General features: G+C 46.0%; 1 protein-coding gene across 1 annotated transcript in view; it reads left to right on the top strand.

Moving 5' to 3' along the window:
- The window catches only part of LMF1 (lipase maturation factor 1), a 258971-nt gene that overhangs the window by 70119 nt on the left and 174458 nt on the right, over positions 1-14394 (top strand). Inside the window, exon 4 of the mRNA XM_063143557.1 lies at positions 11139-11287. Coding sequence (XP_062999627.1) covers positions 11139-11287 — 149 coding nt within the window. The remainder of the gene's footprint in view (positions 1-11138; positions 11288-14394) is intronic.

Here is a 14394-nt window from a genome sequence, read left to right as displayed (position 1 = left end):
TGGAACTCTAAGGGGGGCAACTCCCCCCATCCCAAATCCAGCCCAATGAGGATGTCCTATTCCATTACATATTTCATCATCTCTACTAGGTGATGACCCAAGCGAGAGGTACAGCCATGGAGGGTGGTGGCTCCGATGTCAGTGAGGCAGTGAATCTGCTCTGGGTCACAACCACTCAGAACTCTAAAGGAGCTATCCAAGGTGCTTCCACCCCACTGGATCCCTTGCCCCACTGACATCAGAGCCACAGGTATCCAGTGGGGCACAGGCTACGTCAGGTGGCTGAAGTAGGTCTGGAGAACTGATTCAGTACCCCGGACAGAACTGCAGCAACTGGCTCAAGGACTTTGGACTGAGATTCAGGACTGTGGAGAGCAATCTTACATTTAAGATAGGCCTAGAGTTGCCTCCCCAACCTGGTGAGGGTCTAGGGAATGGTGAGCTGTTTGGGGAATGCTTGAGTCCTACTGAGGCAAAATAATAAGGTCAAGCCTTAGAGGCCAGGGGTTATTCTGCTGGGAGGTCACATACTGAGAGGAGTAGTTTCATTTCACCGTGCAATTTCATTTCCTCAGGTTTAAACAGTACTTTCTGTTTTGAAGGAAGAGGGTATAAAAAGGGAGGAGAGACCCAGCCAGAGGGACCAGGAAAAGACGAGAGCATGAGGAAGAAGCAGCTGGAAAAACTTAAATGCAGCTGGGGGAAAAGATTCTGCGCTTTTGCAATGTTTTTTAATGCCTTTCTGTCATTCAGCTCTATTGACAAAATACATATACTTGTAACTTGGTTGTTTTAATATACTAGTAAACTGTGGTGTTAAGCCTCAAGTGTCTGGTGTGCCTATCACTCCACATCTTCAGCCAAAACCCCACTTTACTGGGAAGGGGAAGACAAAAGACATCCTTAAGGAGTTGCTCAGGGAGTCTTGGACATGGAAGGAGCCCTGACAGCATCCCTGATCACTGGTGGAGTCAGAGGACAGCAGCACCTCTCAGGAGTCAAGTGGATGAGGTGCAGGGTTCTAGATGGAAGGACCCATTTGCGAAGGACCAGAAACTGGTTCTGACTCCCCTGCAGAGTCACTGCCACTGGGAACCTCTGTCTCCAGGGCCTCTCAGTCCTGGGCCATGGCAGAGGACCAAGACTGCTACATGTGGATAGTTGGCCCAGTTAGGTTGCCTTTAACAATGTTGGCTTCAAATGCTTGGTGTCCGAAATAGAAAATCCAAATGGTGGCCTTCTCATGCTGAATCAATACATTAAATCTGCTGTCAAAAAACTGCCTGGCTTCATACAAAACAGTTGGCTATGAAAAGAGAACATGGCAGCTGGGGCTCAGGCAGCCAGGAATGTGTCTGGGGCAACGACGTGTGCTTGGAAAGGGGCAGACCCTGTTTCGCCTGCTCCCCTTTTCAGTCACGGGGCAGGGCATTGCCAGTCCGTGACAACTTCATTCTGTGCCACCGCCCCAGCTCAGCCAATCAGAATTGGAGGTTTCATCTTCCCAACCACAGTACAGTGTAGACTACTGGCCACCTGCCATTCTTTAATGGCCTCCAAAATTTGCCCCTGGCAGCTGCCACCACCACTCTCTGCCTCATGGTATTTATTTATTTATTTATTACATTTCTATACCGCCCAATAGCCGAAGCTCTCTGGGCGGTTCACAAAAATTAAAAGCATTCAAAGTATAAAACAACAGTATAAAACCATAATATAAAATACAATATAAAAGCTCAACCAGATAAAAACAGCAGCAATGCAAAATTACAAATTTAAAACCATGTTATTTAAAATTTATAGATTGTTAAAATGCTGGGAGAATAAAAAGGTCTTCACCTGGCGTCTAAAAGCATATAATGTAGGTGCCAAGTGAACCTCCTTAGGGAGCTCATTCCACAGCCGGGGTGCCACAGCAGAGAAGGCCCTCCTCCTGGTAGCCACCTGCCTCACTTCCTTTGGCAGGAGCTCACGGAGAAGGACCCCTGAAGATGACCTTAGGGTCCGGGCAGCCTATCAAGATCACTTTGAAGTTTGCTTCTGTCTTCCAGGGTATTAGCTATCCCACCCAATTTTGTGTTCTCAAATTTGCAGATGACACCAAATTGGGTGGGATAGCTAATCAAAGTGATCTTGATAGACTGGAGTGCTGGGCTGAAAACAACAGAATGAAATTTAATAGGGACAAATGCCAAGTCCTACACCTAGGAAAAAGAAACCAAAGGCACAGTTACAAGATGGGGGATACTTGGCTCAGCAATACTACAAACGAGAAAGATCTTGGAATTGTTGTAGATCACAAGCTGAATATGAGCCAACAATGTGATGTAGCTGCAAAAAAAGCAAATGCTATTTTGGGCTGCATTAATAGAAGTATAGCTTCCAAATCAAGTGAGGTATTGGTTCCTCTTTATTCAGCACTGGTTAGGCCTCATCTTGAGTATTGTGTCCAGTTCTGGGCTCCGCAGTTCAAGAAGGATGCAGACAAGCTGGAGCGTGTTCAGAGGAGGGCAACCAGGGTGATTAGGGGTTTGGAAACAAAGCCCTATGAAGAGAGACTGAAAGAACTGGGCATGTTTAGCCTGGAGAAGAGAAAATTGAGGGGAGACATGACAGCACTCTTCAAAGATTCGAAAGGTTGTCACACAGAGGAGGGCCAGGATCTCTTCTCGATCCTCCCAGAGTACAGGACACGGAATAACGGGCTCAAGTTACAGGAAGCCAGATTCTGTCTGGACATAAGGAAAAACTTCCTGACGATTAGAGCAGTACGACCATGGAAGCAATGACCTAGGGAGGTGGTGGGCTCTCCCATGCTAGAGGCCTTCAAGAGGCAGCTGGACAACCATCTGTCAGGGATGCTTTAAGGTGGATTCCTGCATTGAGCAGGGGGTTGGACTCGATGGCCTTATAGGCCCCTTCCAACTCTACTATTCTATGATTCTATGTGTCAGTGTTGCGAAGAGATTGATTCTGCACCCTGTATGTTTTGATGCAAGGTGGTTGTTTGTGCTTTAATTAAACAGGTTACTTGTGGGAATAATGCTTCTCTTTCTGACCTTGAAATTTGGGGATGAATTTGCAGCTATAGGATGACACCAAAGCTTGCCTTCTTTACTAAGGATGGAAAGTGATTTTTTAGCCAAGTGTACAGTGTGCTGGGTATTTTTTTAAATACGTTTTTGGAAACAGGTTATCTTTGCACACACACACACACACACACACCCCTCTGGATTGCACTGGCTGTTAAACGCTGTTGATCACTGTCTCAGCTGTTGCTGGTGTCACTGGGTAATTTAAGATTTATTTTTCTTTTTTAAACAGCTGGGTGAGCTCTGTTTACTCTTGCCTGGCTCATCAAGATTCTTGCCCCCCCCCTTTCCAGCTGCAGGATGGAACTATCCCCCCCCCCAACCTTCACAATAAATTCTGGCCTGTTTTAAAATGGGATTGTGATGTTGGAACCAACCCCAGAAGTCGGCAGTGCCAGGATTTCAGCTCTGAAAGGAGCCAAGCAGGTGCAACAGGGAATCAGCATTCTGGTTAGAGACTCGCTTCGCCCGAAACGGTTGATGCGTTTCCATATAGGGAATTCCAGGCCGTTAGGCATTCTGGCACGTGGGACAACATGCTGAATCTACCCCCACCCTCTATTCACCCCCTATTCTCATCTTGGGTTTGGCATTGTCTCCTCACCTGCCCAATTGCAACAATAGCGATAATAAAATGCCTATTGTGGTTGTGCTAGGTACAAATTAAAAATGCAAGGGCCTGCAGCTTACAGGCTAGAAAGCAAGATACAAAAACCACTGGGAAGGAGAAGGAACATCCTGTGTGGTCTTGTGGTTTTGGAAGCCACGGAGGGACCTCCCCCCCCACACACCTCATTTCCACAGCCATAAAATGCAACATTGCACTCTTTGACGGGAAAGCCTTCTCCCGTGATCTCCAAGACGAAGAGCAGCTTGCTGTTAATCAGTAAGGACAGCGAGGCGCTCTGCACGTGTTTGGAGGCATCATTCATTTTTCTCTTCCGGGCTGCTCTCTTTTAGTGACTCGTGGTGGTCTTTTCGGCTACACTGTAAGGGGTTCTTCAAATCCTCTTCCAGAAGGTGTTAAAAGGGGTGTTTCTTCTTGTGACAAGCTGAGCATGAGTCAGCAGTGTGTGGGGGGTGCAAAAAAAGAAAAACGAAAGGAAAAGAAGGCTAGTGCAATTTTAGGCTGCAATAACAGAAGCACAGTTTCCAAGTTAGAAGGAGAAATGCTTCTACTTTATTCCACATTAATCAGACCCCATGCCGAGTGCTGCGTTCAGTTCTGGGTAGAAGAGTTTAAGAAGGATATGAATAGACTGGAAGGGCTTCAGAGGAGTGGAGTGGAGGCGGTTAGGGTTATGAAAAGGATTGAAGGGGCTGGTTAAGTTTCGCCTGGAGAAGAGAAAACTGAACGGGGCAAAATGATCATAGAATCATAGAATAGCAGAGTTGGAAGGGACCTACAAGGCCATCGAGTCCAACCCCCTGCTCAATGCAGGAATCCACCCTCAAGCATCCCTAACAGATGGTTGTCCAGCTGCCTCTTGAAGGCCTCTAGTGTGGGAGAGCCCACAACTTCCCTAGGTAACTGATTCCATTGTCGTACTGCTCTAACAGTCAGGAAGTTTTTCCTGATGTCCAGCTGGAATCTGGCTTCCTTTAACTTGAACCCGTTATTCCGTGTCCTGCACTCTGGGAGGATCAAGAAGAGATCCTGGCCCTCCTCTGTGTGACCCTTCAGATCACATAGCCCTCTTCAAATACCTGAAGGGCAAAGGTTTGTTTTCTGCTGGCCAAGAAGGTAAGACTAGATGTTAGAGACTAGATGTTAGATCTTAGAGGAGGGCAGATTTTGGTTGGACTTCAAAATAAACATCCTATTATAAATAAGAGCAGTTTAATGATCAATGGAGGCTGGTGGCTGCAACGTCAGTCGGACCACCAGCTTCGCATCTTGGCTAGTTCCATTAAAGTTCTGACTGGTTCTGAAGGAAACCCAGGGTGGATTCACTGCCCCACTCACATCACAGCCACCGGCCTTCACTGTTGGTGATGGAACCAATTGCCTAAGCCTTCCTCATTGGAGGCCTTCAAGAAGTTCTAGTTGCTATCAGAAAATATGTAATGTGCCCAGTAATGGAACTTTCCTGTACTTATTTTGATACCCCATTGCTGCTTTTTCTCCCATTGCCAACAGTTTTTCGAGCATGTATTGTTCACAAGTGCCTGGATTCTGGGGAGATGTCCTATGACACACATCTCTTCTCAGTTTGCCAATCCAAAGGTTTTTTTTAAAAAACCTTGTTGAAAGGTCACTGTGGCTCAGGCACTGGCCAATCGCTTCTCTTTCCACTATCAGTGGTAGTAAGCCTATATACACCAGTTGCTGGGGAACATGGGCAGGAAGTTGCTTTTTCATCCATATCCTGCTTGTGGGTCCCCGGTGAACGGCTGGTTGGCCATTGTGTGGGCAGAGTGCTGACTAGATGGACCCTTGGTCTGATCCAGCAGGGCTCTTCTGATGTTCTTATGAAGGGTGCACCAGGTCTGACTCCATTTTGGGGTGGTGGGTGGAGAGTGATATTGTCCACTGCAATTTACAACAAAAAGAAGCAAACCTACAATTTAAAACAGGTGGGCAACTAGTTGCCCTCCAGATGTTTTTTCTTACAACCCCCATCAGCCCTACCCAGCATAGCTGATAGTGCACAATGATGGAAGTTGTAGACCAAAACATCTGGAGGGCCACAAGTTGCCCACCCTTGATTTAAACCTCTCATCTTGCTCGCTTAGAGTGCAATCCAATGCATCCCCTACTCAGGGGTGCATTGAGGTGGATTCCTGCATTGAGCGGGGGGTTGGACTCGATGGCCTTAGAGGCCCCTTCCAACTCTACTATTCTATGATTCAAAAGTATGCCCCACTGAACTCCCAGGAAACTGTGTATAGGATTGAAGTGTAAATTGTGATAGCCAAAAAAACCTGTAATAGATGTGTCGTTTAATGCTGGTTTTACTTTTGATTTTTGGCGAGTGTTTGCGAGCAAGAGAGAGAGAATGTTTTAAATGTGTTTTAACATTGCACTTTATTCTTTATCCGTTCTCTGTTATGCAGGTGTGAATGCTGTTAGAAAGTGCAGAGTAGGGGTGTGCACGGACCCCCCGCTCCGCCCCGCGGGCCGATCCAAAAATTTCGGGTCGGCCCGCTCCGCTCCGCGCCGCTCCGCCCATACTCCGCTCCTCTTCGCCGCGGAGCTCCGGCTCCGAATCGGAGCTCCGCAGTGGAGGGGAGTGGCACCAGGTAAGGCCGGGAGAGGAGGGCGGGAGGTTTACCGGGCCCTGCCGCCATCGCCGCCCATGCGGCGACTGCGGCATAGCCCGGTAAGGGACCAAGGGGGAGGGGTGGCCTTACCTGCCTCCGTCCGCGGTCCGTCGGCGTCTTCAATTGAGCCCGCGGTTCAACCAGGAAGTCTGGGCCGCAAGCGGACGGTTGAACCGCGGGCTCAATTGAAGACGCCGACGGACCGCGGACGGAGGCAGGTAAGGGAGAGGAGGGCCGGGGGGGGGGTTTACCGGACAGCGGCAGGGCCCGGTAAACCCCACTTACTTTTCCGGCGGAGCTCCGGATCGAGGCGAAGGATCCACCTTCACCTCGATCCTCTTCGCCACGCTCCGCCGGCCCCCCAATCCTCTTCGCCTCCGCCTTAAGGGCAGGCGAAGCCCCCCGCTCCGCTTCTAATTCGCCGGTCCGATTAGAAGCGGAGCACATCCCTAGTGCAGAGTGCTATGTGTGCCTTTCATGGCCCTGGGTGCTTGCTGATTGCTCAGTGAATAAAACACTGTAGCTTAATGGCACAGTCCCTGCTTTGCGCGCAGAAGATCCCAGGTTTGATTCCCAGCATCTCCAGATAGGGCTGGAAAAAACTCCTGCCTGAAACCCAGAGAGCGGCTGCCAGTCAGTGTCCACAATACTGGGCTAGATGGACCAAGGGCCTGATTCAGTGTAAAGCAACATCTTTTGGACCTCAGCTCTGAGTGCTGTGTATCCCTTTACTATATTACACATGTGTTAAACACACACGTGTTCACTATGCAAAGAGAACGTGGCAACTGGGGCTCAGGCAGCCAGGAATGTGTCTGGGGCAACGTGTGCTTGGAAAGGGCCGGGGGACCAGGATGGAGCAGGCTGGATGTCCCCTGCAGGGCTTCTATTGAGGAGTGGGGGGGGGGTAATAAATTTGCGGCTGCAGATTCAGCATGTGCAGTTGTGTTTCTGGAAGAGGGTTGTGATCATTAGCATGAGAAAGCCCCGATAACACTGGGATTCTTGTGTCGGCTGAATTGACCGAGATATACTACCCTTTGGGTGCCAGTTCAGAGCCAGTAACTGCTATTTGTGGCCGCCGTCAGGAACAATTAACCTTTCAAACTCTGTCGTCTCCGTTGCTTTTCTGATGCAGCTGCTAGTGCAGCTGGAGGTAGTTCTGCCCTCCACCGAAGTGCTGGCTTTGGCAGTAAGTGTGATCTCCTGGAAACCACAGGATGTGTGCAGATAAAATGAGAATTCTCTCTCCCTCCCTCTCTCTCTTTTCAAATCAAAGCTCAATCACAAAAGGTAAAACAGTCATTAAGTTTTAATTGAAGGGAATTGTTGGGTCTCTAGTTATGGGAACAAAAAAAAAAAAAAAAGGAAGGAGAGTTAGTGGGGGTGGTTGGACTCCATTCATCTCTTTCTTTCTTTCCTCAAATGGTTTACTCAACAAATGATCATCATGAAATTGAAATCTTCAACCTTTCAGTAATTCATCCACCCTTTAATTACTTAAGCTAGTAATTCCTAAGATGTATGCCAGCAGGGCACACTTAAGGTGCTGTGAGACACCTGCTAGTGGATCCCATGATAAATAAATAAATAAATAAAGGTTTCTGTGAGCCTCCCTGCACCCACTGGAGTCTGCCTGCTGCATCTCTGTATGATTTACTGCTCTGGCTTGGCCGTCATCCAGTCAGCTGGGTCCGAGCAATTCTGCCATGTCTCTGTATCAGTTATTATCTGGGTCATTCACTCAATCTTGCCCTGTGTCACCCTCTCTCTTGCATGTCTGGATGAGTCCCTGTTCTAAGCTCCCCCCCGCCAAACTATTTCCCAATAAATGCAGGCATGTTCCAGTAAATAATTCATGCAGAGACACAGACAGTGGACTCTGAGGACAGCTAGTAGGTTTTCTACTTAGAGTTCATGTAACATTTAGGGGGATATAAGAATGATATGCAGAACACATCATGCGACGTGCTGGGCTTGACGAATCCAAGGCTGGAGTTAAAATCGCAGGAAGAAACATGAACAACCTCGGATATGCAGATGACACCACTTTGATGGCTGAAAGCGAGGAGGAGCTGAGGAGCCTTTTGACGAAGGTGAAAGAAGAAAGTGCAAAAGCCGGGTTGCAGTTAAACCTCAAAAAAACCAAGATTATGGCAACCAGCTTGATTGGTAACTGGCAAATAGAGGGAGAAAACGTGGAGGCAGTGACAGACTTTGTATTTCTGGGCGCAAAGATTACTGCAGACGCTGACTGCAGCCAGGAAATCAGAAGACGTTTACTTCTTGGGAGGAGAGCAATGACAAATCTTGATAATAAAATAGTTCAGAGCAGAGACACCACACTGACAACAAAGGTCCGCATAGTTAAAGCAATGGTATTCCCCGTAGTAACCTATGGCTGCGAGAGCAGGACCATAAGGAAAGCTGATCGAAGGAAGATAGATGTTTTTGAACTGTGGTGTTGGAGGAAAATTCTGAGAGTGCCTTGGACTGCAAGAAGATCAAATCAGTCCATACTCCAGGAAATAAAGCCAGACTGCTCACTTGAGGGAATGGTATTAAAGGCAAAACTGAAGGACTTTGGCCACATAATGAGAAGACAGGACACTCTGGAGAAGAGGCTGATGTTAGGGAAAGTGGAAGGCAAAAGGAAGAGGGGCCGACCAAGGGCAAGATGGATGGATGATATTCTGGAGGTGACAGACTCGACCTTGGGGAAGCTGGGGGTGGCGACAGCCGACAGAAAGCTCTGGCGTGGGCTGGTCCATGAAGTCACGAAGAGTCGGAAACGACTGAACGAATAAACAACAACAAAAAAGAATGAGGCATGTCTCCAATTTTAATTCAAATGGCAATATGTTATATTTTATTAAAAGTTTACTAAACTGTCTTTCAGGCCAGCATAGCCCTAAGTTTAACAAAACATGACAAAATAAAAAAATGATCAGTTTTAAACCACAAAATGAACAGTTTAAATTAATCCAAAGCACGATAATTAAGACAATGCAGGTTGAAATAAAAATGCCTTAAGATTGAAAACAACGACAGCTAATAATGGTGAGGCTGCGCAGAATTCCATGTTTCTCAGCTGTCAGGAATTTGGGAAAAGCTGACTTAGTGCATCAAACAAATATTATACACTACAATTATGTCCAGCATGAATAAATTGGGAAGAAAGTCACTGTCATTAAGAGGAACACTCCAACTCAGCCACAGTGTGGAATTTTGCAAGGGTGCACTTGTTTATATCAGACTGTCTTATGTTTGCATATTATCCTACTTTCATGTACTCATGACTTCTTAAAAAAACATATGTAGAAAGCGGTAGACAATTTATAGACCACTTGGCTAGATCTAAATAGACATCGTGAAGCCGTTTGCTATATAAGAATTAGTAAGCACTGCAGAAACTATTGGTGAACATGTCCCTGTCGATGTAGAGTTTACACTTTACCAGTAATGGTTTGGTGTTAAGTTACTACTGGAAAACCTGAGCAGGTATTTTACAGCTGTTCTTTGTGAGATGTTTAAGGACTAGAGACAGTTATGGGATAGGTTAGGTTTGCTCCTTCTCACCAGGGCAGAAATACTTGATTGGCCTCTGCCTCCTTTTATATACAACGAAGGAAACACAGTGTAGAATGCTTCCTTTGAAAACGGTGTCATGGCCCACGGTTCCTGCCCAGGAGGTCCTGATGGATGAGAAATTAGTCTAGTTCGCATTTCAACACAAACTTACCGAATTCACATTTCCAGAACCTAAACATGAACCAGCGTGCAGTTTGCCACAGAAATCCATACATTTTCAAAGTTTGCATGATCATAAAAAAAAGGCACACTTAAAAAATGCCCACAAAAATGCACATATTTGGGGAAAGTGTTCAAAATGCTTTATTCAATGAGCAAAATGCAAGCATTTACTAAAAAGAGCCAAAAATGCTTAGGTTTGGGGGAGGGGGCAATACATATAAAATGCAGATTAAAAATATACAGAAAATTGCATATAATTTTTTGTGCAGATTGTAAAAGGATTCATAATCCAATGCCGAATCACGACGCCATGAAAGTAGCTTTGGAAGGCGGACAGAAAGGAGCAGGAGTGAGCTTCTTTTGCGTGTTGTTGGGATGGAAGAAAGAGAAAATGTGTTGTATGAGGAGAATCATAACATGGCTGGGAGCAAAAGCCAGGTTTAACATTTAGTTGGGTAGCTCTCTTAGCTTATTAATACCAGCACACCTACAATGACTGATGGAATAAGAACCAGTCACAAAGTCCTAAGTTAGTCTGTCAACTCCTTTGTGTCCACCCCCCAAACCTGAACTTCTTTTCTTAAGAATCATTTCGATATTTGTGTGTGTTTTGTTGGAGCTGGACGGGAAATAGAATGCAAATATTGCAATTTGCATGAAGTTGCATGGAATTGTATCTCTTTCATGTCATCAGATAACCCAGCTGCTTTGGTACGGCTGGAAAGTATATAAAGCATGTTCCAGGGAAATATTATTCCAGTTAAATTATGAATGCATGTGTGCATTCATAATTACACCACTGCATGTATAACCCTCCAGTGAGGGCTGTCATCTGTCATAGGCACCTCATGGTAGCATCCTGTCATATTCCCATATGAACAATCCTGCTAAGCCTCTCAAGTTAGATTTGTGATCCATAGAGATCTCTGAACACATCAGAGGACGTCTTCCCATAAACGTGCATATCGCTGTTGAAGATGTCCCTTAGTTCTGCAGAAAGCTAATGTGTACTTTATTATGTCTCTCTAGGGTGGGAATCTCAGCTTCTGGAAACGGGTTTTTTAGCGATATTCCTCTGCCCCTTCTGGACGCTTTCCCCACTGCCCAAACACACGCCTCCTTCCCGCATAGTCATCTGGGGTTATCGATGGCTTATTTTCAGAATCATGCTTGGAGCGGTAAGTGAATTAAGTTTCATTTCATGTTGATATAGTTTGATTTTGCATTTGTTTGCTGCAGGTATAAACCAGGTTTATAAATAGTCAATTTCCTGGTTGCCTGTGGTGCATAAAAACTATTTTCAGGTGATCAGGCAGACAAGCTTTACAAAAATTGTGTATGTGTGTGCATATGTATTTATGTCTTAATTTTTTCCCCTTTTGCCTCCACCCCCAAATATGTATATTTAGTAAATCTTTTTGATAAGATGGTAATTTCTGGGGACTTGTTTGGAAGGCTGAAACCAATACAGGTTTGCATATACAGCTAACTACTGTCATTCCTACTCCAGCCAGAGGGAGTGTCCGTAATTAATGTGTTTTGTCTGGCACCCAAGCTTTCAGTCCTCTTGGAAATTGTGTTTGAAGTGCTGTTGAGGTCAGGCAGCAGAAACAGGAAGCAAACACAGGCCAAGCACTTCTGGAGGGGTTCAGAAGAGGGCAATGAGGATGATCAGGGGTCTGGAAACAAAGCCCTATGAAGAGAGACTGAAAGAACTGGGCATGTTTAGCCTGGAGAAGAGAAGGTTGAGGGGAGACATGAGAGCACTCTTCAAAGTCTTGAAAGGTTGTCACACAGAGGAGGGCCAGGATCTCTTCTCGATCCTCCCAGAGTGCAGGACACGGAATAATGGGCTCAAGTTACAGAAGCCAGATTCCGGCTGGACATCAGGAAAAACTTCCTGCCTGTTAGAGCAGTATGAGAATGGAACCCATGACCTAGGGAGGTTGTGGGCTCTCCCACACTAGAGGCCTTCAAGAGGCAGTTGGACAGCCATCTGTCAGGGATGCCTTAAGGTGCGTTCCTTCATTGAGCAGGGGGTTGGACTCGATAGCCTTATAGCCTCCTTCCAACTCTACTATTCTATGATTCTGTGACCCCAGGACACTGGTGTGGTAAGTTGACTGTATGGGCTACACAGTCTGGAATGGACCCTCCCAGTGGGCACTATCAATGGGGTAATCCAGGCTGTTTGAGAAGGGATTAGAGCTCACCTGCTTTGCATGCAGAAGTTCTCAGGTTCAATCCTCGGCATCTCCAGGCAGTGCTGGGGAAAACCATTGTCTGAAACTCTGAAGAGTTGCTACTACACGGTATAGACAATATTGGGCTAGATGGACAAATAATGTGATCTAGTATAATGTTCTTTCTTTCTTTCTTTCTTTCTTTCTTTCTTTCTTTCTTTCTTGTATTTTTATCTCATTCCTTAGCCAAAAGAAAAGGCTCCCAGAAAGGCTTACGATCAATCAGCAAAAAAAAAAAAAAGGCTCCCACAGGCTTACAATTTAAAAGACATGACACGCAAGGAAAAAGGAACAGGGAGGGAGGAGGAAAAAATTAAGTAGACTAACAGCAGGGCTGGCCCTGCTTCCTTACTCATTCGGCGGGGCGGGGTGGGGTAGTCCAACTGGAGCCAGCCTTTATGCTGCCTTTGCCTAATTTTCTTAACTTGGTCTCTTACGTTCTTAACTTTGCTAAAGATAGACAACTGTTCTAAGGTGTGTCGACTCCAAGTTAGTTATGGAATACTTCTAAGTAGTTGCCTGTCTGTCTGTCCATGGCAAATACGAAAAGCCTCCAGGAAGGACAACTTCCATGAAATTACAAAACAAAACCACACATTTGGTTCTACTGCTGTTATTTCTGGCTGTTGGTGAAACTGAGATAGGTATGTGTATGCTGTGATACTACTGAATGTTGTAAACGTTCTGACTGCTCAGGGAACAAGTTCAGCAATCAAACATTGTCAAACGGTGCAGATGTTATTTTAAGGGACGTGTAAGACAAGTGCGGCTGTACTCTGCAAGGGTTTGGGACAGGAGAGGTGGTGTGATGTAAATAGACAAGAGATCTTTGGAAGCTGGAACTGCAGGTTCAAGGAAGGCAGTGAGGCTTAAGAGCCCCTGGGGAGGATGGAGGCCTATATGGGCCTGTTCAGATAATATGCTAATTTATTTTATTTATTTATTTATTTATTTATTTATTTATTTATTACATTTTTATACCGCCCAATAGCCGAAGCTCTCTTGGCGGTTCACAAAAATTAAAACCACAAAAAACATCCAACAGGTTAAAAACACATTTTCGAAATACAGTATATGCTAAGCCATGGTTAGGCCGGTAACCCTGTAGCAGCAAATGGTTAGTGAGTGTGAATAAACCGTGGTTATGTAGCTACCATAGTTAGCGGCATGCTAAGCCATAATGTTTAGCTCAAAATGCTTAAGAACATCAGAAGCGCCCTGATGCTGGATCAGACCGAGGGTCCTCAAGCCCAGCACTCTTCACACAGTGGCCAGCCAGCCGTCAGCCAGGGACCAACAAAGCAGGACATGGTGCAACAGCATCCTCCCGCCCATGTTCCCCAGCAACTGGTGCACACAGGCTTACTGCCTCGGATACTGGAGATAGCACACAACCATCAGGGCTAGTAGCCATTGGTAGCCTTTGCCTCCAGGAATTTATCCAACCCCCTTTTAACACCATGCTTAACCGCCGTGGCTTCATGTGTCGTCTGAACAGGGTCTGTTTCTTATATTGATTTGAAGCTAACAAATCTTTGGGTGCACATCTAATGAATGAGGTGGACTGGGGCAGGGGGACAGACGCTTTCTTTTCATCTCTTCTAACTGAATGCTAATGGATTGATTGACGTGAGATCTCAACTCTTGGTTGTTTCTGCCATTAACAAGTGTTGTTGTGCATTGGTAGATTGTCGCCATCTGCTTTTCCTAATAAGTGAAACAGAAATCTAAAAACAATTTTGGTAAGACAGTCATTCCTTGGCATTTCGATGGATGAGAACTCGGCCCTGCAAAGCGTAAACCTTAGCAGCTGCAGCATCGCTCTTAATATCTGTGCAACGTTCTAGTACTGCGGTGGTGTGGGTCCTTCCATCGCCCCAACAGAATGCGTTGCTGACTTTGGGCAAATGTTTGAACTGCCCTGCGAGCGAAGCTACTCATTTCAGCATTCTCGCTTGAAAAGGGGTTGAGGATTTTCCGTCTAGCCATGCTTGAATGAAAATGGGAACTTCAGGGTCGCTTCCGAACTCCCTCAGTTTCCG

The sequence above is a fragment of the Elgaria multicarinata genome, chromosome 17, assembly GCF_023053635.1.
Source record: "Elgaria multicarinata webbii isolate HBS135686 ecotype San Diego chromosome 17, rElgMul1.1.pri, whole genome shotgun sequence".
Classification (NCBI taxonomy): domain Eukaryota; kingdom Metazoa; phylum Chordata; class Lepidosauria; order Squamata; family Anguidae; genus Elgaria; species Elgaria multicarinata.
The sequence above is the reverse complement of the archived record's forward strand: the minus strand, read 5'-3'. Positions and strand labels throughout refer to the sequence as shown.